Source organism: Carcharhinus amblyrhynchos, chromosome 21, assembly GCF_965287045.1.
Source record: "Carcharhinus amblyrhynchos chromosome 21, sCarAmb.v2.hapA, whole genome shotgun sequence".
In the NCBI taxonomy this organism is placed as follows: Eukaryota; Metazoa; Chordata; class Chondrichthyes; order Carcharhiniformes; family Carcharhinidae; genus Carcharhinus; species Carcharhinus amblyrhynchos.
Window position 1 is genome coordinate 13,841,542 of NC_137344.1, and position 25,382 is coordinate 13,866,923.

General features: G+C 39.2%; 1 protein-coding gene across 3 annotated transcripts in view; it reads right to left on the reverse strand.

Moving 5' to 3' along the window:
• The window catches only part of usp36 (ubiquitin specific peptidase 36), a 62,300-nt gene that overhangs the window by 18,047 nt on the left and 18,871 nt on the right, over positions 1–25,382 (reverse strand). For all 3 annotated transcript variants that reach the window (XM_080209517.1, XM_080209516.1, XM_080209518.1), the window contains exons 4-13: positions 20,491–20,601; positions 19,700–19,802; positions 17,998–18,065; positions 16,870–16,940; positions 11,484–11,566; positions 9,288–9,399; positions 8,726–8,866; positions 7,081–7,181; positions 6,018–6,156; positions 1,547–2,137 (exon numbers count right to left, since the gene is read on the reverse strand). In XM_080209517.1, the coding sequence (XP_080065643.1) occupies positions 1,547–2,137; positions 6,018–6,156; positions 7,081–7,181; positions 8,726–8,866; positions 9,288–9,399; positions 11,484–11,566; positions 16,870–16,940; positions 17,998–18,065; positions 19,700–19,802; positions 20,491–20,601 (1,520 nt within the window). The remainder of the gene's footprint in view (positions 1–1,546; positions 2,138–6,017; positions 6,157–7,080; positions 7,182–8,725; positions 8,867–9,287; positions 9,400–11,483; positions 11,567–16,869; positions 16,941–17,997; positions 18,066–19,699; positions 19,803–20,490; positions 20,602–25,382) is intronic.

A 25,382-nucleotide genomic window follows, 5' to 3' on the forward strand; every position in this document is an offset into this window, starting at 1 on the left:
AAAAAAAGGACAGGGCTCCTTCATCTAATCACTAGGCATTAACCTACACTGGAAAACCAGACTCAGGACAAGGTAACATCTCATGGTCAAATAACTAGCTGACACGCAGTCCTGCATATACATTTGGGCAACTTATTGGGGGGGTTGCCCGTGAAGTTGTACTGAGCATAGGTAAACACCATCCCCCTTTAGAGGGGCTGCAATGCCCAAGAACAAAGCATTGAAATGCCATCTGAAACTAAATAATGCAAATAGCACCAGAACAAGTTAATCTGCACGATTACATAAACCTTTATCTAATAAAAGCAAACAAGCAGAGCACTTGCAGGAAACTCTTTCAACTGTTGTTGGCAATTAAGCACCTAAAATTGAACTCAAATCTACAAAGGTTTCTTTTTAGATAGCAAAATTTACATCTATCTCTAGGGATTATTGGAGTTTGTTATATATTCTTTCAAAGCAATTCTAAACAGCAAAGTTATGATTTAAATACCGGGTTCAAATCTTGGTGTAGAATTAAACAGAAATGACCACTTGGAACAGTTTGGTTCAACCTATAAAGTTCAGGGGTCATTGTTTAGATGAACTGTCATCCTAATCCCAAATACTTGTTCTCTTGTTCCATCTTTTAATCTTTTTTTCCTTCAACTACCTGACATTGTTTCTACCACAAACTCAAGTAGTGTAGTCCTCTGGGATTGAATATCATCTCCCCTAGATTGTAATATTGCAATAAGTTGTGTTCTTTGATATCAAATAAATTTTAATTAAGCAATTACTGACATCTGAAGAGTGGTACTTTCCCAAAATGGATACAGCTCATTAAAAATAGCATAAGATGGAACGAAGAAAGACAATGTGGTCCATCTCACTCCCTCCCCAGTCAAGTACAATTTGTCTAGTCATTGGTGAAACTTAACCCATACAAACTCCTGAGGGATTACAGATAAACAAAACTGTTTTCAAATTTCTCCTCAATTTAGTATGAAATTGACAGTCATGTTCATTACTGTTTTTTAAAATCAACCAGAATTTTGAAACATTTGCAAGTTTCAACATTATTTTTCTGCCATTCGTTGACAAATTGAACTAACTACTAGCTTTTAGGCATCTCCTCAATGCCAAATCAAGGAAGATGTTCATGATAAAAGTAAGTTATCCATTCACCACATGCAACCGTGTATGGATTCATGGCCAAAAACTATTTGATAAGGGAAGTTCAGGTGAAGTTACTGCCTGTGTTGAAGTTACCAGGAACCACAATACATGCCAGTAACAGGCTTAACTTAATTTCCTTAAGATTAGCACCAAACTTGCAAATGCTTGGAACAAAAAAAAAACCATGCGTTTAAAAAAGCTTCTAACAACTGAAAGGCCAATTAAGTACGATTAACAGTTTGCATTCACGAAGTACACAGCACGGGGACACGCTTACAACTGGATCATTAAAATGTTAACTTATTAGGTCTACTTTTGCAAGGTGCAGTTTGAGAAGAGAGTCTATATACATTTACAACAACTCCTCTACCCCACAACACACACCCACCTTTTTGGCTGACAGTGCGAGTCTCTTAGCTGGAGGTGGTGACATTGTGCTGGATTGCTCTTCTCCAAGCAGCTGGGGTTTAATCTTGGACACTCCCTGATCCTCAGCACTATTCTCAGTCCGCTCATTCGCTGAGCTGTGTGTTTGTGATTCTGAGTCAGACTCTTCAGGCTCTGAATGTTGGCTATTCAATCCGTTTTTTGTAATATTGCTCCCATTCAAACCATGCTTGGGGCTGCCCAAATCTTTCTGGATCTGTACATCTTTTCCTTTCTGTTCAGGTCCATCAGTTGCCACCAATGACTTGGATGAGGTAGATGCAGGCAATTCCTTGCTTTCCAGTGCAGTTACCTTTGCATTTTCTGTTCCTGATGTTCTGCTGCTATTTGAACTATTTGCTGACTGGCCCTGAGAGGATTTTGGTTGCAGCTGAGGTAAGGATTTCTTGAGCTTTTTCAAAGATTCATCAATGAAAGTTGGTGCATACGTTGGTTTCACTGGAAGCCTGGGTGACTGGTTAATGATGCTTCTCGGGACTGGCACACCGACACTCCCAGAAGCTTGCAGTTTTGCTTGTGGAGACTCTGGTTTCTACACAAGGCACAACACATCATGAGAATGTGTTTACATAATCATGTTGGACACAGGATTCAGAAGTACAACGCCAAAATTTGTACACACTGGATTGTGGATTGGGGTGGGGGGGTTGTATTTTAGTGATACAAGTATGGATGGCTTCCATGAAGCCATGTGTATGAGAATAGGGTACAATTTTGCAGCACTGATTGCGTGCTGATTTGCTGGCACAAGCCTAGCCCAGAACCATTTTGCTGAAAGCTGGATCAGGGTGGAATAGCTACCAGGCCAAATGTGATGACAGCTTTGTAATCTCATTAAAAAGCCAACTGGAATTTTCTAGATGGGCTGCAGGCCCTCCCGGTGTTGGGAACATAGAAACTGCATAGAAGTGGCCTCTGAGCAGCAGATTAGGAATCAGTGCTCTAGGCAGACTTTGAGGCCACCTGCCCACTCCTATCTACCATGTGCACATCTGACCACAACTGCAGGTTTCCCCTACAGAGGGGATCCCCTGGTCAGCATGCAGTGCTGCGAAGGCAACTCAAGATGACAATGTCCTCCCTTTCACTCAGACTGAAACATCTGTGCTGGAAGGCTGTAATTGGATCACCTCCACGGGCTATTATTTGGCCAATTCGAGCAAAATATTAAAAGGTCAGGTGGATGCAGTATGGGATTGGATTCCTGATTTGACAGAGTCCCATGGCTCAGCAGTAGTCAGTGACTTGTGGTGGCCAGGTGAAAACTAAGGAAGCAACCCAAGTGAAAATGCCAAATTCCAGACTAATTCCTCGAAAAACTGTAAAAACATTTTCAAATAAGTTTATTCAAATGCCTGTGATTTAATCAGATCTATCTACTTTCAAGTTTATTTTTTAAACAGTTCTTTATAGGATTTTAATGGTTGGCCAACTACAGCCAATTTAGTTTATTTACTCAAGTTTATCCTAAGCAGCCTGTTTTAGTGCATAACAAATAACATTTGTTTCACAAGTTGATACCATTTTAAAAGCAATGGGAGTAACTTTTGTGACAATGTACCCACATAGTCCAATCTATCCAATATTTAAGTCAAAAAAGTAATAGCAATCAACTGGCCATTAATGTTATCCATGGACTTAAAAATACTCAAGAATTCTTGGTTGATATTAACAACGTGCAGCTTATTTATATAAAAAATGCAACTGTTATCCATCAACATCTTTCAACTGAAAATTGGTATCTTCAGTGTAAAATTATCTTGGAAGATATTACATAGATTGGTTTCTTCATTTTCCAACCTTGCTTCAAGCCTCAACTGCTGCAGAGCCATGGGATTCCATCGGAGTTAAAAAGGAGGCTTCAACCCCTGGACATAAGATCTAAGTCAAAAGGATGGGGGGGGGGGGAGGGAGGGGATGGAATGTCTGTAATGAGCTGCCAAGAGATAGTAGTAGAAGCAGGTACAATTTTGTCTTTTAAAAAGCATTTAGACAGTTACATGACTAAGATGGGAGTAAAGGGATATGGGCCAAATGCAGGCAATTGGCACTAGGTTAGTTAAAAAAAAACTGGGCAGTAAGGACAATTTGGGCCAAAAAAGGACCTGTTTTCATGCTGTAAACCTCCAACTCCAAATTAAAAACAATTTGAGCTGATTTGCTCCATTTCACATTGCTAATTTAATTTCAATGCGACTTTTTGAAATTTTGGACAAGGTGATGCAAAGGTTGTCATCATCAGTCAGGTGACTTAATTCTTTGTGCAGAAATCACTTAGGTTGCTGGAAAGTTCTTAAATGTATATAACTGGGACTCTAATGCCTCTCTTGGAAAAAAAACCATTCCAAAATGAGACCACTAGTGAAGTTATACCCATGACTGGATTTTATTGAAACTCAAATCAACAGAATCCCAAGACTCAGCACCAGCAAGGCTAATTTGTCTTCAGATGCACAGATTTCTCTCCAGAAACTGGGCCACAACGTTGTCTGGATTTCTATGATCCAAAGAACCATGAGAAAACACCTGTCCATGCCTACAACATGCACATCATAAAAAGGCCAGTTTGAACCACATGATTTGCATCTTTTACTTCTGTTAAAGACCCAAATGCATGCTTTGTCTCTAGAATCTCTCAACATGCGTGTGCACACACACACACATGAGAAAATGAGGGTTTTTCCACTGCATTTACATTTCAGGTTGTTTTAAGTCATATTTTCAGATTTACATTTACCTGAAAGCCTATGAGTCCATTACTAGAAGTCACAACACTCACCCTAATTTAATGTTGGCAAGTGTGAGGTGGTCCACTTTGGTAGGAAGGACTATTACTTACAGGGCGAAAAACTGCAGCAGGCGACGGTGCAGAGGGACCTCGGGGTCCTTGTGCATGAGTCGCAAAAACCCAGCTTGCAGGTGCAGCAGGTGGTCAGGAACGCAAATGGGATGCTGGCCTTCATAGCGAGGGGGATTGAATATAAAAGTAGGGAGGTCTTGCTGCGGCTGTATAGGGCATTGGTGAGGCCGCAGCTGGAGTACTGTGTGCAGTTTTGGGTGCCGCACCTGCGCAAAGATATTTTGGCCTTGGAGGGAGTGCAGAGGAGGTTTACTAGGCTGATACCGGAGTTGAGGGGGTTGAGCTATGAGGAGAGGCTGAATAAACTAGGCTTGTACTCGTTAGAGTTTAGAAGAATGAGGGGAGATCTCATTGAGACATATAAGATGATGAATGGGATGGACAGGATAGAGGTGGAGAGACTCTTCCCACTCAAAAAAGACAGTAGGACTAGAGGGCACAGCCTCAGGATAAAAGGGGGGCGGTTTAGAACAGAGTTGAGGAGGAACTTCTTCACTCAAAGGGTGGTGAATCTCTGGAATTCTCTGCCCGTTGAAGTGGTGGAGGCTGCCTCGCTAAATATTTTTAAGACGCGGGTTGATGGGTTTTTGATAAGAGAGGGGATTAAGGGTTCTGGGGAGAAAGCGGGAAAGTGGAACTGAGCAGCGACAGATCAGCCATGATCTTATTGAATGGCGGGGCAGGCTCGAGGGGCTAGATGGCCTACTCCTGCTCCTGTTTATGTTCTTATGTTCTAAACAAACATCTCATCATGAACGACCAAGAAGTAAAGAACAGGGAATAGCATCCCGCCATTTCTTGCTAGCTCGTAAGTGGAATACTCCACAAAATATCCAATTTCATAGATAAACTTCACCTCATGAGATCCAAACCCAAGTGTGACAGATCTAGAAATGGTTTTAGAACAGATTTTGTATTTTGAGATCCACTGGATTTTCCTATCTGTTGTTGGACATTTTCCCCTAACTTTATCGTACGTCAGAATTTACTTTGCCCGTGAGTTGACGGGATCGGACAATTACATATTAATTTATTTCTGATATGAACTTGTAAAGGCATCACTATTCACTCTGCAGCCCAAGACTTTATTACTTTGCTATTCACATGGGCTGTGGATTTGCTCCTAAAAAATCTTGGGATTGACAAAAAGCATCTGGGAGTGCATTACAATTGCAATATTATTTTAAAAGGAATAGTCCGATTAGATTTTCTTGTACATATTCAACCTCAACAGTCCAGAGATGTGTGGGTTAGGTTGACTGGCCAAGATAAATTGACCCTAGGTGTCGCGGGGGGGGTTTAGCAGAGTAAATGTGGGGTTATGGGAATTGGGCCTGGGTGGAATGTGGTCAGTGCACACTTGATGGGCCAAATGGCCTCCTTCTGCATTGTAGGGATTCTATGAATCTTATTAGCAAAGTTTCATTATAGCTTGTTATTTGACAGCTCTCCCATTTCCCCAGTCTCTCACTCATACACAATTACAACATGAAATAGTAGAATTCATCATTTATTACAATGGAAGATGCTATTAGATTATTAACAAGCTGACCTTTGTCATCTGAGGTGAGCCCAAATATCCATTCAGCATCGGTTTCTTGGGCATGGCTGTGCCATTGCTGGCTTTCACAAGAGGTTGTATTGAGTTCTGTTTAGACACATCATCCACACCACTCTTCGAGTTTGGCATTCTTCAGGTGAAACAAAGAATCACTCATTAATATTGTACAATTTTACAAAGATATGTTACTCTATTTCAGTCAAATAAACCTGATATGTTGAGAAGCATAACACTGCATCGGTATAATGAATGAACCATTGATAAGTGTCAAATAAATGTTAAACTACCAACACATAGGAAGTTAAACCATTGCACTATAGCTTTCATCAACTGTGTAGGCAGATTTTTCATTTCTAGAATTGTTCTCTTCAACTTTTCCTTTATTTAAAGTGTCCCCTTTGGGTTACAGTATGTGACATTACTCAACTTCCAAGTTGTTCATGAATAAAATTTGAAATTTAAATTGAAATAGAAAATATGCAAGTTATAGATCTGAGCTTTCCATCTATCCATCTTAACTATTACAGAAGTGTTCATCATTTTCCCTTAAATTATCCAGAACCACCAGGCTGACAAACTATCAGCAAGTGCAAACAGTGGCTAAAGATTAGCTTTTGTCCAATTTTTTTTCCTCCATTCATCCTCCAACTAGGACCAGGAACTCAAAGTATGGTAAAATTAAAAAAAAACTGGAAGGAGCACAAGAGAACAGGAGAGAAGCAAAGAGAATGTTTAATTTGTGTACAACCTGAATCCCTTCAAAAGATTGACAGATATATAACACTCCAAGTCATTTGAATATTTGATATATAATCATTTTCCAGATCCACTTCAGTTTTCTATTTATACTGATTACACTCTCACTTTCTTCCAAAATTGCCAAGCCTGATGTACAAACATTTGTTCATTAACGATGTCATGTTCTAACTTTGCCATTGATTAATTACAACATTTGGAAATTACATATACAAAAAAAAAGGTGCAACTGATCAGAAAGTCTCAAAGTATATGTGGGAGGAAGATTCCCTAACCAAGAAAATGTAATAACACTCACCTCAAATAGAAAAGTACATAAGCCTGCTGGTTCAGCACCACCTTGATGTTACTACAATGAACCATTGAATCATTCATCTGATACCATTGCCCATTACTGCCCTGCGAGAAAGTATCAACAATCAAGTCTTGGTGAAATCCTTGCTTTCTGAAGCTATTATTTCGTTCAAGTTACTGTTAACCTTATGGTGTATTTAATTTTTCACTTTAGATAAAGATGATTGTACTCCTTTTACAGTATGATCAGCAAACATCTTTCAATTTACAGCTCAGCAATTGACGAAATCAGAGTATACTAGAAATAGATTTATGAAAATGAAAAGTACACAGGCCCAACTTCATACCTGTTAAGTGATAAGGCTGTGTTTCATGACAGTCACACATTTTGCCCATTTTATTTAAAGCCAAAGAGCTTGCTGTGTATTTCTGTTTTTATTCAATTTGAATTTTATTTTAAATTACCAAGTGCCATAAAGGAGTACTGTGCCCTGTGTTTGCGTTTAATTTTACAAAGAAGCTGATTATTTAAGATTAATTCATGTAAAATTTTGATAGTAATATTTCTTGGGGTTCTTGAGAGGATGGACTTCGTGAACTTAAGTTAGTCACTTCTAAAATGATCAGATGAAATTGTTGATGAACAATTAACAGTTAAGGTAATTGGGGGAAAACAGGAAAGCAGTTGTTTGTGAGATACTATGCTTCATGAATTTATGGCTCCATTGGTGTCATAAAGTCTGATGGACTTTTTACGTTTGAAGGAATAGTTAACAGCTTTGAACTTAGAATGACAACTTATGTTTAAACAAACCATGTATTGCTTTAATTGGTCTACACCAGTAGGAAACCTTTATTTTCTGAGATGATAGGAAGTGGTTTTAACTGTTTGATTATATTAGCTTTAGTGGGGACTGAGTTAAAATGCTGACAAGAGAATGCAACTTCATTTATGACTGTTCAGTATCAAAAGGAAACATGGGTTGGGTGAAATTTGCTTAAATGAATTCTGTGCAACACGGGAGGCTCTCACCTATTTCTGCAGCAAGATAATGGGAATTTACAACATATTGTGCAAGACAGAGGCTGTAATGTACATCTCATTTCTACGCCAACAGAAGAAAGCAGACTTTGGTTGAGCTGTCAACATCCAAGAAGCCCTGGCTCTTCAAGCTGTCCTCGCTGCTTTTTGTTAAATATATTTACATTTAACTTAAGTTTACTTAATTTACAAATATCAGTCCTGAGTATCTTGTCAGTCATGTATAACTGAGGTCCCTAGTGTTAGAAATTAAAAATTCAGATTTGAGTTTTTCATAATTCAAAGCTTTCACAATATAACCCTCAAATGTTACACATGTTTTTAAATTAATCTAAACCATTTTTAAAGTAGAAGGTTACTAGTTATTCTGAACCCTGGTTAATAAAATAATTGGTTAATCAGGGTTGTCTTGGACATGGATTGTCATATTATTTCCAAATCAGTAACAAACAATAGTTACATTTAGGTTACAATTTTAATTAGTTCAGGGTATGGACAAATTGGCACACAAATTCTCTATAGATAAATAAAGGCCAATTTAATAAGAAATTTCCAACATTTTAAAAGGGGGAATGGTTTGGATTCTGTTAACCATACAACTTCTCACCTTGACGTAACAATAGTAGTGTCCAGCATGACAACTGTATCCAGAATGTACCAACACTGCATACAATCCATAATTGACTGGCTCACCATTACTTTGGGACATATATGGACGCATATTCAAGTGTTCAGGGTAACCAACGTCCTATTAAAACAGAGGCAAAGTTCAGTTAACGTTTGTTTCCAAATTTAAAATGTACATTAAATGAGCAAAAATGTTTTAGCAAATATTAACAACAAAAACTTTTCACTTCATCCATACTAGTTCGTTAAAAGGTTCATAGGAACCCCAGTAAGAATTTTTTTTTTGTAATTTGAAACAGCTACAAGATTTAAATTCCTACATTTGCCTCCAGTACAGAAATCTTTCACAATGACTGAAATTTTACAAGTCTGCAACTGTTCAGAAATTCTGCACTTTTTTTTGTGAAGGAACGTGTACAACCTCATACAGCATTTCATCACACAACTAATGGATGATGTTTACGAAAGATAAGACATATTTTGCAGCATGACAACGCTTGATAGTCACTAAAAGCTTGAAGGCAAATTGAAAATTACTTTACCTTAGTGATTTTGCCACCACTGAAGTTCGCAAATCGCTTCAGAGAAAGGGTCAGCACATTTGATGCTCTATGAATGGAAAAACGTTTGGTAGCTGAAACTTTCTTCTTGCATCTAAATAAAGAGAGTTATTTGTTTGAGTCAAGATTATCCCTGGAAGCAGTTAGTGCAAAATCAGATATTGCTGCTGTGGTCCACTCCACCAAGGATAGTAAACCAAGGTGCATATTCAGACTACCATACTTCTTTAATATCCTTTTGGGAAAGAAATCCACTGTTCCTATCTGGTCTGGCCTACATGTGATTTCAGCTCCACAATGTGATTGACTTCCCTCTGAAATGTCATGCAAGCCATGAGTTAAAGGGCAATAAGGGGTGGGCAGCAAATGCTGCCTTGCCAGTGAGGCCTGTTATATTTCTATGCTGCTTAATGCCAATTTGCTAATCTCAAAAGACGAGTAAACTCAACATAGATTTTGTTTATTTGAAGATGTAGTACAGGATTGCTCAGAAGACAGATTTACTATAAAGATCTGGCAGCTATTGTTAACAGGAAGTACAGCTGCAACTCTTTACACTACATGCCATTAGCTAAACTGAAAGCTCCTCTGAACAATGTCCTGGTCATGAGGTTTACATCCTGGCAACTTACGTATGGGCATATTCTCCCAAAGCAATATCACATCAATGCCCCATCTCATGAAAGAAAACTGGAATTACTTGCAAGTGTTGCATATTGTTCCTACATGTACATTGAGGGGGACTAGGGCCAAACACTGCACATCTTTCTTAAAGATGAAACTATTTTATTTTTCTGTGGTCTGCGCACTATAAAAGTTTTTCTCCATCCCTCTTACAATATGAATGCAAAGGAGCCAATGTTGCAAACATCCTCCCACATTTTGCGTGCAAATAAACCAACCCTTTGAGTTTATTCTACCTCAAGTTTGCTATGGGCTATGAATAGAAAATTGATCACACCAAAAACCAAGGTTTCAGAAATAGGCCATTGCTTATAAAGGGGAAAAACATATCAAAACATCTTTGTCAATGCGTAGGTGGTGAGAGGCTCTTCAAATTAACTCCCCTCCTATTGCAACAACTTCCACTGCTAGACTAAATGTGTTCTTTAGAAAAATGTAATTCTGCAGTAATCGAATAGTGAGGATAAAAGTTACATGAATTCTTTATGCAATATTACAATACTACTGGACCTAAAACCCAGAGGGCTGGACTAGTGACTTGTTTAAATCCTATCACGACAGCCAAGAATTTTAAACTCGGCTAACAAATAGAAAATTAAAAATCTAGTATCGGTAAGGGGGGGTCATGCATCAACTGGGTTAGTTTAAGGACCCATATCGTTCACTAACAGACCTAGTAATTCCAGATTAGTGGCAATGTGATTTGACACAACCATCCTCAAATAATTTGGTAAGCCACTCAATTAATGGCAATTGGAAACCTGGAATAAATGTTGGCCTTGCCAGCAATTTCCACATCTTACAAATGTACTAAAAAGTCTGCAAAATTTAATATCCAAGACAAGACAATCCAATAATATCCAAATCCAAGACAATAATCGATTGTTCAGTTTCTCATGAATCCATTACATTGGCCACAGTAGAATCACTAAATAATGTGCTTCCTCCCAAAAGAATATAATTAAGCTAATGCAAAACAAAATGTTGATAGTTTAAAAAAACCAAAATCACAACACGAATGGAACAGGAATCCTTCAGATTCCCAGCTACAATATAGATATCTTCAGGCGAGATGGAGAAGGAAGCATTGCATTAGTCAGAGAGAGTCAGTTAATGCAGGAAGGAGATATGTTGGAGGGGACAACAAATGTAGCTTTGTGGCTGGAGTTTAAGAATAAAAAAGGGGCAGCCACATTGTTTGGTGTTTATTATGGACCCCCAGATAGTGGAATACTGAGGAGCAAATAAGTGCTCAATTTGTGGAGGTGTGTGAAAACAATTACAATAGGGTTAAGTGACTTTGACTGGTCAACATTAATTGGGATATATATATACATATATATATATAAAAAATATATATATAGTGCTTAGGGTTTGGATGATGATTCCTTGAAGTGTGTACAGGAGAACTTTTTAAAAGCAATATGTGGAGGGTCCAATGGAAGGAACTGTGCCAGACTCTGACTCTGTTTGAAAACTTTGAAAAACACTTACTTGGCGCACATGTAAGCATTCTCGCCACTGAGAAAATCAGGTTTCACAAAGAGCTCAAGGGCTCTGACAATATTGGGTGCTTGCTGTAAGACAATTAAATACATGTCAGGTCAAAACAGCTATTCAATTATATAAAAGAGTGTATCGATCATGCTCCAATTGATTTTGAACACTACACAACACACGAGGTATTACAATGTATGCAACATTTGTATATTGATCTGTATGGAATGCATTCTGGACAAACTGCTCTTCATTTGAAAAGTGTTAGGAGCATGTATGTGTAAAACAGGAGGTTAGATGGACTGCACAAATGCTAAAGTCCACCTGAATAATCCATCTTGTAATTTTCCTTCTATAAAAACTTTTGTCTGTTTAATAGTTCACTCAAGAACGTAGGGACTGTACTGTTCTTCGGCCCTCAATGTTGTGCCAAGCTTTGTCCGAAACCAAGATCAAGTTATCCCACTCCCCATCGTTCTGGTGTGCTCCATGTGCCTATCCAGTAATTGCTTGAAAGTTCCCAAATTGTCTGACTCCACTATCACAGCAGGCAGTCCATTCCACACCCCAACTGCGGTGAGTAAAGAATCTGCCTCTGACATCCCTCTTATATCTCCCACCATGAACCTTATAGTTATGCCCCCTAGTAACATCTACCCTACAAAATGTCTCTGAACGTCCACTCTATTTATCCCCCTCATCATCTTATAAACTTCTATTAAGCCACCTCTCATCCTCTGCTGCTCTGAAGAGAAAAGCCCTAGCTCCCTCAGCCTTTTCATCAGACCTACCCTCCAGACCAGGCAGCATCTTGGTAAATCTCCTCTGCACTCTCCAATGCTTCCACATCCTTCTTATAGTGAGGTGACCAGAACTGCACACAATATTCCAAATATGATCACACCAAGGTCCATCAAGTTGCAGCATAACCCCATGGCTCTTAAACTCTAACCCCATTAATAAACGCTAACACAATATAGGCCTTTTTCACAGCTCCATTCACTTGAGTGGCAACCTTCAGAGATCTGTGGATATGAACCCCAAGATCTCACTGTTCCGCCACCTTCCTTAGAACCCTGCCATTGACCTTGTAATCCGCATTCAAATTTGTCCTATCAAAATGAATCATTCTTATCAGTGTTAAACCCCCATTTGCCACTTTTTGGCTCAGCTCTGCATCCTATCAATGCCTCTTTGCAGCCATGATGTGGGTATGCCGGCGTTGGACTGGCGTAAACACAGTAAAAAGTCTGACAACACCAGGTTTTAGTCCAACCTATTTATTTGATAATATACTCACAAGCTTTCGGGGTTAGCCCCTTCGTCAGGTGAATGGAGAGTTCTGGCCTCAGACAGAGCATATAAAGCACAGACAGTTTAGAGATTACTAATCAGTAATCTCTAAACTGACTGTGCTTTATATGCTCTGTCTGAGGCCAGAACTCTCCATTCACCTGACGAAGGGGCTAACCCCGAAAGCTTGTGAGTATATTATCAAATAAATAGTTGGACTAAAACCTGGTGTTGTCAGACTTTTTACTGTCTTTGCTGCCTACAACAGCCCTCCACCTCATCCACTACTCCAATCTTGATGTCATTAGCAATTTTACTGAAGCACCCTTCAGCCCCCTCTTCCAAGAGATTGATAGAAATCACAAATAGCAGAGGACCTAGCATCACTCCCTGTGGTACACTGCCATTAACTAGTCTCTATTCTGAAAATTTTCCATCCACCACCACCACCCTCTGGCTTCTATGAGATAGCCAGTTACTTATCCAAATCGGCCAAATTTCCCTCTACTTTCTTCATGAGCCTACCATGGGGAACCTTATTAAACGCCTTACTAAAATCCATGTATATGACATCAACTGCTCTATCTTCATCTACACACTTAGTTACCTCCTCAAAGAATTCAATCAAATTTGAGGTAAGACTTACCCTTCATGAATCCATGCTGACTATCCCAGATTAAGCTGCATCTTTCCAAATAGTCATAAATCCTATCCCTCAGGACCTTTTCCATTAACTTACTGACCAAAGAGACCAACCGGCCTATAATTACCAGGGTCATTCCCATTTCTTTTCTTGAAGAAAGGAACAACATTCACTACTCTCCAGTCCTCTGCAACTATCCCCATGGACAGTGAGGATCCAAAAGATCAAAGCCAAAGGCTCTGCAATCTCATCCCTTGCCTCCCAAAGAATCCTAGGATATATCCCATTTGGCCAAGGGGACTTATCAACCCTCAGGTTTTTCAGAATTGCTAATACATCTTTTAAGATCTACCTCCTCCAGCCTACATCTCACACTCGTACTCAAAAACATGGCCCCTCTCCTTGGTAAACACTGAAGAAAAGTATTCATTCATCACCTCTCCTATCTCTTCTAACTCCACGTACAAGTTCCCACTACTATCCATGACCGGCCCTAACCTCATCTTGGTCATTTTTACTTCTCTCGTTAGAGTAAAAAGCCTTGGTTTTCTTTTATCCAACCCAAGGACTTTGCATGCCCCTCCTAGCTCTAAGCCCTTTATTAGCTCATTCCTTATTACCTTGTAACCCACAAGCAACCCAACTGAACCTTGTTTTCTCATGCTTATGTACACTTCCTTTTGTCTCTCTTGAGAGGACATTCAACCGCTTGTGAACTATGGTTCCCTCACTCGGCCATTTCCTCCCTGCCTGACAGGGACATACGCATCAAGGACACACTGTTTGTTCCTTGAATAAGCTCCACTTTTCATTTGTGCCTTTCCATGACAGTTTCTGTTCCCATCTTATGCTCCTCAATTCTTGCCCAATTGCATCATAATTACCCCTCCTCGAATTATAAACCTCGCCCTGCCGTATGGTGTATCCCTCTCCATTGCAATAACGGAGGACACCGAATTGTGGTCACCATCTCCAAAGTGCTCTCCCACAAACAAATCCCACTTCATTACCCAGTACCAAGTCCAATGTGACCCCACCTCTTGTTGGCCTATCCACATTATGTCAGGAAACCCTCCTGTGCACGTCGTTCAAAAATTGCCCCATCCTAACTATTCGGCCTATAAAAAAGGTTCCAATCAATATCACTCGTGATAACTACCCCATTACCTCCACACCTATCCATAACCTGCCTTGCAATTTCCTCCTCCTCATCTCTATTACTATTTGGGGGCCTACAGAAAGCTCCTAATGTGACTGCTCCTTTATTTCTAACTTCAGCCCATATTACCTCAGTAGGCAGATTCCTTACAAACTGCCTTTCACCAGCCGTTAAATGATCCTTGATTAACAATGCTATTCCTCCACTTCTTTTACCACCTTCTCTACCCTTACTGAAACATCTATACCCCGAACTTCCAACAACCATTCCTGTCCCTGTTCTAACCATGTCTCCGTAATAGCTACAACATCATAGCCCCAAGTACCAATCCACACTCCAAGTTCACCTATCTTATTCCAGATGCTCCTTGCATTGAAGTAGACACTTCAACCAACCTTCCTGTCTGCTGGTACACTCCTGCGACCTTGATACCCTCCTCAGTACGTCACTACACTCAACACTGGCTTCTGGACTACAGCTCGTTTTCCCATCCCCTAACAATTAGTTTAACCGCCGCCAAAAAGCTGTGGTAAATTTCCCTCCCAGGATATTGGTGCCCCTCTGGTTCAGATGCAAACTGTCTTGTTTGTACAGGTCCCACCTTCCCCAGAATGTGCTCCAATTATCCATGTAACTGAAACCCTCCCTCCTACACCATCCTTGCAGCTATATGTTTATCTGCACTCTCTCTCTGTTCCTCAACTTGCTAGCATGTGGCACCAGCAACAAGCCAGAGATGACAACATAGGGAGGAAGCCAAGAGCCAGGCCAAATTAGGTCCCTAAATTCCCGTCCCTTCTCTTACCTATATGTCGCTGGTACCGACGTGTACTATGACTTGTGACTGCTCCCCCTCCCCCTCAAGGATCCTGAAAACACAATCCAAGACATCACAAACCCTGGCATCCAGGAGGCAACATACCATCCACGAGTCTCTTTCACTGCCACAGAACGTCTTATCTGCCCTCTAACTATTGAGTCCCCAAAAACTATTACTCTCCTGCTCTCCCTCCTTCCCTTGAGCCACAGGGACAATGGAGATCCAGTCACCATGGCTTACCACTGGTAGGTCATCCCCCTCAACAGTATCCAACACAGTGTACTTGTTGCTGAGGGGAACAACCACATGAGATCCTTGCACTGACTGCTTCCTCCCAGCCCCTCTCACCGTCACCCATCTATCTTCACTCTTTCTTCGGAGTAACTACATTCCTGAAGCTTCTACCTATGACCACCTCTACCTCCCAAATGATCTGAAGTTCATTCAACTCCAGTTTCCTAACATGATTTTTGAGGAGCTGGAGATGGATGCACTTTCCACAGGTGAAAATAAAAAAAAAATCAGCAGGAACACTGATGGCATCCCTCACCTCAAACGTTCTGTAGGAAGAACATTGGTAGGGAAGGCAGTGCATTCTTCTAGGTAACTTGCAGGTAAAACAAGAAGGAAGAGTCTGTCTGATATTCACTCACCCACTTTAGGTTAGGGGAGGCGGAAAGACAGGGGACACTTTAAGTGTAGTGTCTTGGGTTTAGGAGCCACTCAACTTATCTACAGGTTAAAAACAAAACACTTAACTAGCAACCACTGTGACCTGCACTATAAAAGCAAACTACAAACCTTCCCAGAACTCCACATGGCCAACTTCCAGTTTCCTGCTGCTAGTTACTCTGTCTGAATTGGTGGTAAAATACAAGTGGAGTACATAATGTAGAGACTCCAACTTTATTTCCATCACATGGCTGATTACAAATCTCTCACTATTACCATCTGCCATTGGCAGATTGGAAGGATTTTCAAGTCCATACTCAACCTTTTTAGACATGCAGTGAACGAACTTCTGCAGCCAAAGCTTCTGACTGCGGAGGTCAGGGTGCTACCTGTGTCACAAGCCTCCCACATAATATCCATACTACTAAATTATTTCACATTTTGAAATAAGGGGAAAGAGAAGCATGTGACGATTTCAATAATAAAATATTTTGCACAATGTCAGTTACTTTGTCCAGCTGGGGTTATATCACTTACAGCTTAGTTCAGAGCTAAAGGAGGCATACCATATTAGGATATCAAAACAAAAATCAGCAAGACAGATGGAATAAAGACTTCAGAACAACGTAAAGATTCTTGTTATTCTCATTTGTAAGCCAACGGAACAACTGCATTGAACTTCAATGACAGCCACATGTGGAAATTTGATTCCACATAACTGGGACTGAAACCTGTATTTATACCCAGAATACTTTACAAGATAACTATGGTTTCTATTTAAGAAAGGTACACTTACCCTTATCTCAAGAGCAATATCCAAATAAGGATCATACGTATCTGATACACTCTTGCACACAGAACACTTAACTTTGGGTACAGGAAGGGGAGAAATCAAAACAAATATTTCCCAATTATTAATGGATATTAATTCAGACAGAGAAAAAATACATGTTTTAGCCTTCCTACTAGTTTCACAATGACTAAGCTTTACCTTCTGAACCTAACTGTACAAAGATTTTTTTGTAAACAAATTATGCTGGAAAGAAACAGCTGGACAACTTGCCCCAATTTACTTCCGTTTAGCAGCTTGAAGTGAAGGCTCAGCTGAAGCTATAAAATTCTGTTAGAAATTATGAACATTAGCTGGTAATTTATTGCTAAATGCAGAAGTGATTCACTCTGCAACAGGAAATTCCTCAATAAGTTGGGAAGTGCACCAGATATCATTCACAATTTGTATTTTTAATGGAGTTTGTAAACAAATCTGCTCCGTTCATGCAAATGTTGCACTTGACCAGGAAATACAATGCATTGGCTGATTCTCAGTCCCACTTTGTGGATGTGTAAAAATTTTTTTGGATGTGGGTGTCACTGGCAAGTCCAGCATTTGTTTCCTATCCCCAAATTGCTTTCTAGGCCATAGAGTTAAGAATCAAATCACATACTGTGGATCTGGGGTAACATGGGAGGTCAAATTTCCTTCCCAAAGTGACAGGAGTCAACCACATGGGTTATTACACTGTGATCACTAACTGAAGGGAGCTTTAATTCTATTAATAAATTTGGAATATAAAGTTCCACCAGTTATTGTGGTGGGATTGGAACCCACGTCACCACAGAAGAATCTGGGTCACTGGATTACTAGTCCAGTAAGATGTGGTGACCCTCAGTGAGTAAAGCCAACAATTTAATCCTTACTGATGCTCGATTTCTCCACAGGCCTTTTTTTTTTTAAAAAAAACGAAAGTCAGAAAACAGGAAGATCTTAAAATATTTGGGCGAGAGTCAACAAATTTCATTCATTCATTGGTAATACTGCAATTAATGAAATATTAAATAACTTGCTTCACTAAAGAAGCCTATTTCAGAACTTCAGATTAAAACTACATTGTAAAATAATTTTAAATCTTTTCATTCTACTTACCCCTGGACCTAAGATATCCTCCAAAAATTTGGTGCACTAATGAAGTAGCTTGCGTTTGTCGGTCCAATCTATGAGTTGGAGGGAAAGAGACAAAGTGCAATATTACAATCAATTAACATATTAACAAAACCTAGGAGTAGGTCATTTGACCCTTCAAGCCTTCTGTCATTCATTATGATCATAGCTGACCATCCAACTCAGCAATGTGTTACGGGTACCAGGTCAGAAACTGAAAAGCAGGTTAATGAAGCCCAACTAGATCCCAACTATTTTTTTTACTTTGTCATTAGTGTGATGATAAAATGCTTCACTCCCAGTGATTCTATTGGCAAACTATGAAGCTTTTAACAAAGCAAACTTTATTTAGTAATATAGTTTAACTATAACAAATGAATTAGCTTACCAATTGAAATACTTAAACATAGCAAGATTCAATTCTTAACTGCTAACTTAGCTCTTAGTTCCAATTGAAACAATATTCCTCAGACTACAGAACGCTCCACAATTATTTCAATTAACATTTCATAAAATGTAATAAGTATTCACAAACCTTAGAACTGCTTCAGATATCTTTCCAGCTTCTCACTAGCCAGTTTTTTTCCCTGCTTTGTCTATCATCATTGATCAGTACCTTGTTCTAGTTCCAGTTCATCTTTATTCCTTTAACTTCAGACTTCTTGGAAATTTCTCAAGTTTTCTTAAGCTGTTCATTAATTTTCTGGCACTCGCTTTCTTAATAGTCTATATTCTATAGTATGACTTTTCTTCTAGCAAACAGCTGTTCACCCTCTAGCTTCCTATTACCAACTCGCTTAAATACAAATCAAAATCAGTCTTCCTATCCCATATGCCCAGTAAAAAGTCTGACAACACCAGGTTTTAGTCCAACCGATTTATTTGATAATAGACTCAAGCTTTCGGGGTTAGCCCCTTCGTCAGGTGAACGGAGAGTTCTGGCCTCAGACAGAGCATATAAAGCACAGACAGTTTAGAGATTACTGATTAGAATGCGAATCCTTACACCTAACCTGCTGTTCAAGGCCTGAAGTGGCTGACAATGTGATATGCCCCCATGGTTGTAAAAACATCTTTCTGTCCAAGCTTGCTTACTTTACATTATAAACCTTCTCTCCAAAATAGAAATACATTCACTAACACCTGCACACGTGAACACCTTTGTCTAACATGAACTTAACTAGTCTTATTCTTCTGACACTAAACACCAAACTAAGACCATTTAAATCTATACCCAATTTCTAATACTTAATACAAACTTCACTAATCTGCAACTACTTCTGCTTTCCTGACACTTAAAAGATATTATTAACATATGGTGAACTTGGATGTTGAGTTTGATAATTGAGAGTAGCTTGTTTCTTTAAGATGTTGACAAGAAAGAAAACAAGCAAGAGTCTGTGGAATGACCTCTCTCCACTCAGATCTGTACCTGCAAACTAGCATTCCAAACAAGTCAGCAAATTTCACAGATTTCGACAATGGTACTTCTTTACAGGTCTGAGCTTCCATACAAAACATTGATAGCCAGCTATAAGCACGACAAGTGACTGTTTTTATAATTCACCTATTAAACAGGCACACTGCACAATGAAGTCTATTGTCCACAAATGTTACACATTTTAACGTACAAATTGAACTTCTCTGCCCCACTTAATGCCAATTTAAGTTAAAAAAGTGAACATACTTGGTGCAACCACTCAGGCATGCCTTCTGCATAGCATCAATGGTGTATCTCAGAAACTCATGTGCGTCCTCTTGATTTCCAAAGCGAAAATGTCTTGCTATTTCTGTAATTAATATTAACAATCATTCTAATAGGTGCCTTTGTATTAGTGGAACATAGTTCTAGATCTCACGGAACATCAACAACTTTGAGATGTAAAAAAAAAGACAATTTGTAATTCAAGTTTGGTTTGATTATGGCTATTGATTAAATGCTTCAATAACAAGCATGGCCTAAGTGGCTTGAAATGCAGGAATATATTGGTCTTTTATGCAGCAAGATTCTAAGAGTGATGCCAAGAACAGCAAGTAAAATGGAAAGAATTATGCAGAACCAGTTTCATAAAGCTACATGGCAGTTGCACTGAATTTATACACTATCAGTAAATTTTTGAGAAAGTCACTTCATCGTGGTATAGTGTCCAGCCAAATTACTGTCATTGTAGTAACTGTTCAGCACCACAATGTTCAGCAAGTTTATTGCATGGTCAGTTTCTCTCTCAAAGACCTGCTGTGGCCAAGTCATTTGAAAGTTTCAAAATTGAAATAAGATTTCCATTGGACAAGCTTAGGGATCAAAGTGGTAGGTGCTCTTAAAATGTAGATCAGCAATGACCTAATTGAAGGGAATAGTAATTTTAAAGAGCTGCCTGACAAGTACCCTGCTATTATGCTTATGTGTTACATTAACTACTTATTCTACATTACAATGTGTCCAAGAGAATATATTACAGCAACACCACCACAACTTACTTTTTAGCTCACGAATAAATGACAATGGTTTGATAGCATTTCCACTGTTGGCAAAGGCCTGTATTAGATGGTTCTGCATGATGCAGATCATACAAAATCCAGCCTGGGGACCTGCAAAATAAACCAAACATGTGTATTTCACATTGTGAATTCAAGAACCCCAAGTCAACAATCGCCAAGTATTAAACATGGGTAAAATAGACATGCCTTGTACACCATTCCAACACCAACTTTCAGATGTATATAAAATATAGTGTAGATGTTGGAAATCCAGAATAAAGGGAAGTGTTGGACATACTCAGCGTGACTGGCAGCGTAAGTTGAAACAGGACGGGTTAGGTATATGACTCTTCAGAAGACAGAAGTAATATTTGATGAGAGATTTAACGGTTTCTCTCTCTCTACACAGATGCTGTCAGACCAGAGTATTTTCAGCACTTCATGATTTTACTCCGTTTTGGATATCTCCTTGCCACATTTTCTCAAGTCATTCTTCATAACTCAGGTCTTCGATGCGGGATCAATCCACACTATCTCCCTTGTCTGACTGCAACCAAAAATGGCTGCAATATTCAAGATCTGATCAGAACTCATAACCTTCCCTAACTTTATAACCTGCTACTTTGGCTCCAATTAACAGCACCACTGGCTTTGACAGTTGCTGCTTTGCACTGGTTGATACATTTTAGCAGGTCAAACATACAGGGAACAAAGGAATACTTAGATGGTGGCTGATCTGTACCTCAACACCATTTACAAGCCTATGATTCCTGTCCCTTGACACACTTACTGAACAAACTGTTAATGTCAAAAATATCAACTGAACCAGCAACTGCAGATTTTTCAGGAGGAGGTAGACTAAGAGAATTGCAATTTACTTCACTGCTGTTTGTGTGAATAAGCTGCTTACTGATTTTCCTCCTAATTAGCCGAGCTCCAATTTTAATATTGCACCTCCTCTATACTTACTGAATGCGTTAAAGTAGGTCAATCCAATCAACCCGCAACCTTCTGAGCACAAGATAATGCAAGATACATTTCTACCAACTATTAGTAACATAACGCTTTAGGCATAGGCATCAATCTTGTGAATCTGCACTGCACCCTCTCCAAGGTCAACATATCCTACCAGGAGTGTACAGCTACGAACAAAATGCACTATTTCAGAGGTATCAGCAAGGCTCAGTACAACTGAAGCACAACTTTTCCCTCCAATTGTATTCAGTTCAGATCCCATTAGTTATATAGACCACTGTCTATGGCAGTTTCTGAATCTAGGTCATTTAGTTCAGTCAGAAACAGTACTCCCAACACCAAACCCCAAGGCTTTCCCCAAACTCCCCTCATTTTGTACCCATGACATTTTATTGTTTGCCACGAACTATCCACCAAACCTCCAGTATGGAGTTTGAATACTCCCTCAGTAGAAATATGGAATAGCATTCTGGAAGGTATGTTTAGCATCTCATTGTGCTTTCTGCTTCCCCCTGCCCCTCCCAAGTTGAGGATGATCAGTCAAGTCCTTTGGTTACTTAGTCCACACTTTAGAATTATTAGGTTATTATAGTACAGATAATCTTCAAGTTTATTCCTAATGAACAATGTCATTATTCAATGCAGAATGGAAAATTGCTTGATCAATTCTCATTGTTTTCAATATACACATTATGTGAAATTTATAATCACTTGCTGCTTAGCCAATGTTGAACAATGCCCTCAAATGGAATATGCTGATCATAATGAAGTTTACATGGATTAAAATGATTTATTTAAAATTAGGGCACTGGGTATGTTGTATATAGTCACAGAATATTACAAAGTCAACACTACAGCAAGTTTCTTTTTATATAAAGCTGCTTGTTGCCGAACCCATGTACTGCCTTAGGCCATGTTCTGCATGCTGCATCAACCTGCTTTTGCTACAATTCAGACTAACTGAACCCAATATAGAACTGTGTCAACTTCTAAAGCTGAGCACTGCATAAAGTGCAGTGATTTACTGTGTCCACTTCAGTAAGTTCACATCAAGGTTATGCGAATTATGATCTCCCATTTCAGATGGAGATGGAAGAAATGTTCTCTCATAGGGTTATGAGCCATTAGAACTCTTTTTTAAAGAGTGGAGAAAGCAGGGTCAATTAATGTTTTTAAGGCAGAGGTACAGAGATTCTTTACTAACAAAGGAGTTAAAGTTACGAGACAGGCAGAAGTGTTAAGTTTTTTTCTGTTTCTAGATTACAAATCTGTATAAGTGAAAACATTTACATTGAAATATTTAGTTGTACAGAGCAGTGATGGGGTCATCTAGAGAATTGTGTACAGATTTGGTCTCTTTATTAAAGGAAGTATGCTAGAAGCAGTTGAAAGGAGGCTCACTGCACTGAAACTGGGATGGGCTTCTTTTGGGGCAAACGTTGAGCCTGTATCGATCAGAATTGAAGATTGAGGGCATCCTTACTGAAAGATAAGATCCTGAGGGGACTAAATACTAAAAGTTTATCCTTGTGGGAAAGACTAGAACTAGGGAACAGTTTACAAATAAGATGGTCTCCCATTTAAGACAGAAGAAATTCTCTCTCATAGGGCTGTGAATTGTTGGAACTCTTTTCCCCAGAGAAAAGAGAAGGTAGGGTCAATGAATATTTTTAAGGCAGAGTTATCTTGATTAACAAGGAAATTAAAAGGTTACTGAGGGCAGTTTGAAGCCACAATCACCTCAGGCATGATATCGTTGACTGATGGAGCAGGAGCGGTGAGCCAATGGCTACTCCTGTTACTAATACAAGTATTCTTTCAGGGCAAGGTCAGAAAATAAAAGAATCAATTTCTTAAAACCAAATTTCAACTCACCTGCATTGTACCCTGCACAAGGGGGAAAAAAAAGAGACAGGATCCTCTATTTGCACCACAGCTCGAAGGGAAGTCACAATATGCCTCTGACACTAAGGCACTGTATGTATGCAGGAATCAGAACAAGTGTAGACTTTTTCTGCACCTTGATGTCATAGCATTAAATTGAAACTAAACAGACTTGTCTGTGAATGAAAACATCAACTTGTATTTTTGAAAAGGTGTAATTAATGACAATTTTGTCATCAAGTTAAAAGAGGCAAGGCATGGAGAACAGAGCACATATCAGGCAAGAACAGGCCTAGATTAAGCCACCATGTCACAGCAACGTGGATTAGTATCAGCTGAACATCAGCTCAAAATCTAAGTATTTGTTATCACAGCTCATGAAATACATATTAGCAGTGGTACTGGCAACTACAAGAATTACATTCTCTGTCATAATTATTAGGGGTCCAACAGAAAGGAAACAATCCCTTTACTTTAGACTATATGTTAAATCAAAGTGGAACTACTAAATACAAAATTGCCCCACTAAGTTCGTCATCTTCAATTTACTAATTGTAATGCTGTTGAAGTATTCAATGGCATTAGGGGCAACCTTACTCTGATTAAGACTTTGCACTGGTAAATTGATTTATCTGCATGAACAAAGCAGAAAAGATGTTGAATTCTATTCCCAACTGCAAAGAATTACAGAGTCAGGGAACAGCAAATGGGATAAAAAAGCTGTTCCAGCCTCCATCTTTAATTCTCCAATTACATGCAACACTGCACATTTTAGGAGGAGCAATGATTCCGTATTCAAATTTAAAGCTTATGTTCCAACCAAAAATTAGCTTGATAAAATATTCCATAGTTAAAACTATTACAAAATGAGAACCAGACAAAAATTGGTGTAAACTTGAAACCTCTTCCTTCACCCCACGTGTAATTTTGCAATTGTTTCACCAGTGATCAAGCTGCAACATACAATGATGTCTGTGTCAATTACAATAAAGAATGACAAAACAAATCTATGCACCCAAAATAATTTGAAAGAAACGTAGAGCTTATTACATCTTGCCTTCCTATTAGCTATAAAAGTGGCAAACTTTATAATTAAATCTACACTGTTACCTCAATTTCCATCAGATATCCCTTTAATTATTGAGGGGTTATAGGAATAGGGCCTGGGTGGGATTGTGGTCGGTGCAGACTTGATGGGCCAAATTACCTCCTCCTGTACTAGGAGATTCTACAATTCCAAAGCCAGGACATCACTTGCAAATGACTGACCTGCTTCAAACCTCACAAACTGGTTGGTCAGTATAAAAAACATTCCTAGTCATCTGACAGCTTTTGTTTCCTAGAAAAATCCAGCTTACTTCCCAAGCAACTTCCATCCCATCCTCACACACTACCAGCACTAGCATTGCAAATCCTGTACAATGAAAACTGATTCAAATTAAAAACAAGCTACATCAGTGCTTAGTATGTTAGTATTGACAATATCAGCTTTTCAGAGACTTGGCAAGTTAGACTTCAGAATTTCTATCGCCTGCTTGTAGATTTGACCATTTCTACTTCCACTCCAGGTCTGGTGATCAAATGAATACCAAATATTTCAATGCAAAAGTATACATGACAAATACAGTTGGAACACTGCTTCAGGTAGTGGGATGATATCTTAAATGTAATATTTATTTTTAAACAAAGGTTGGAAAGTCAGTAAGCAATACAGGGTGGCAGAGTGGTTATCACTGCTGCATCAGAGTGCCAGGGATCTGGGTTTAATTCCCAGATTGGGTTTACTGTCTGTGCAGTTTGTATGTTCTCCCAGTGCCTGGATAGGTTTCCTCCAGGTGCTCCAGTTTTCTCCCACAGTTCGAAAAATGTGCTGTTTAGGTGCAGGTGCCGGAATGTGGCAACTAGGGGATTGTCACAGTAACTTCATGACAATGTTAACGTAAGCCTACTTGTTACTAATAAATAAAATCAAACCTTTTAATTTACAGGCACCAATCCCTGCATCCAGGAAGCTCAAGATTGGACGTGCACAG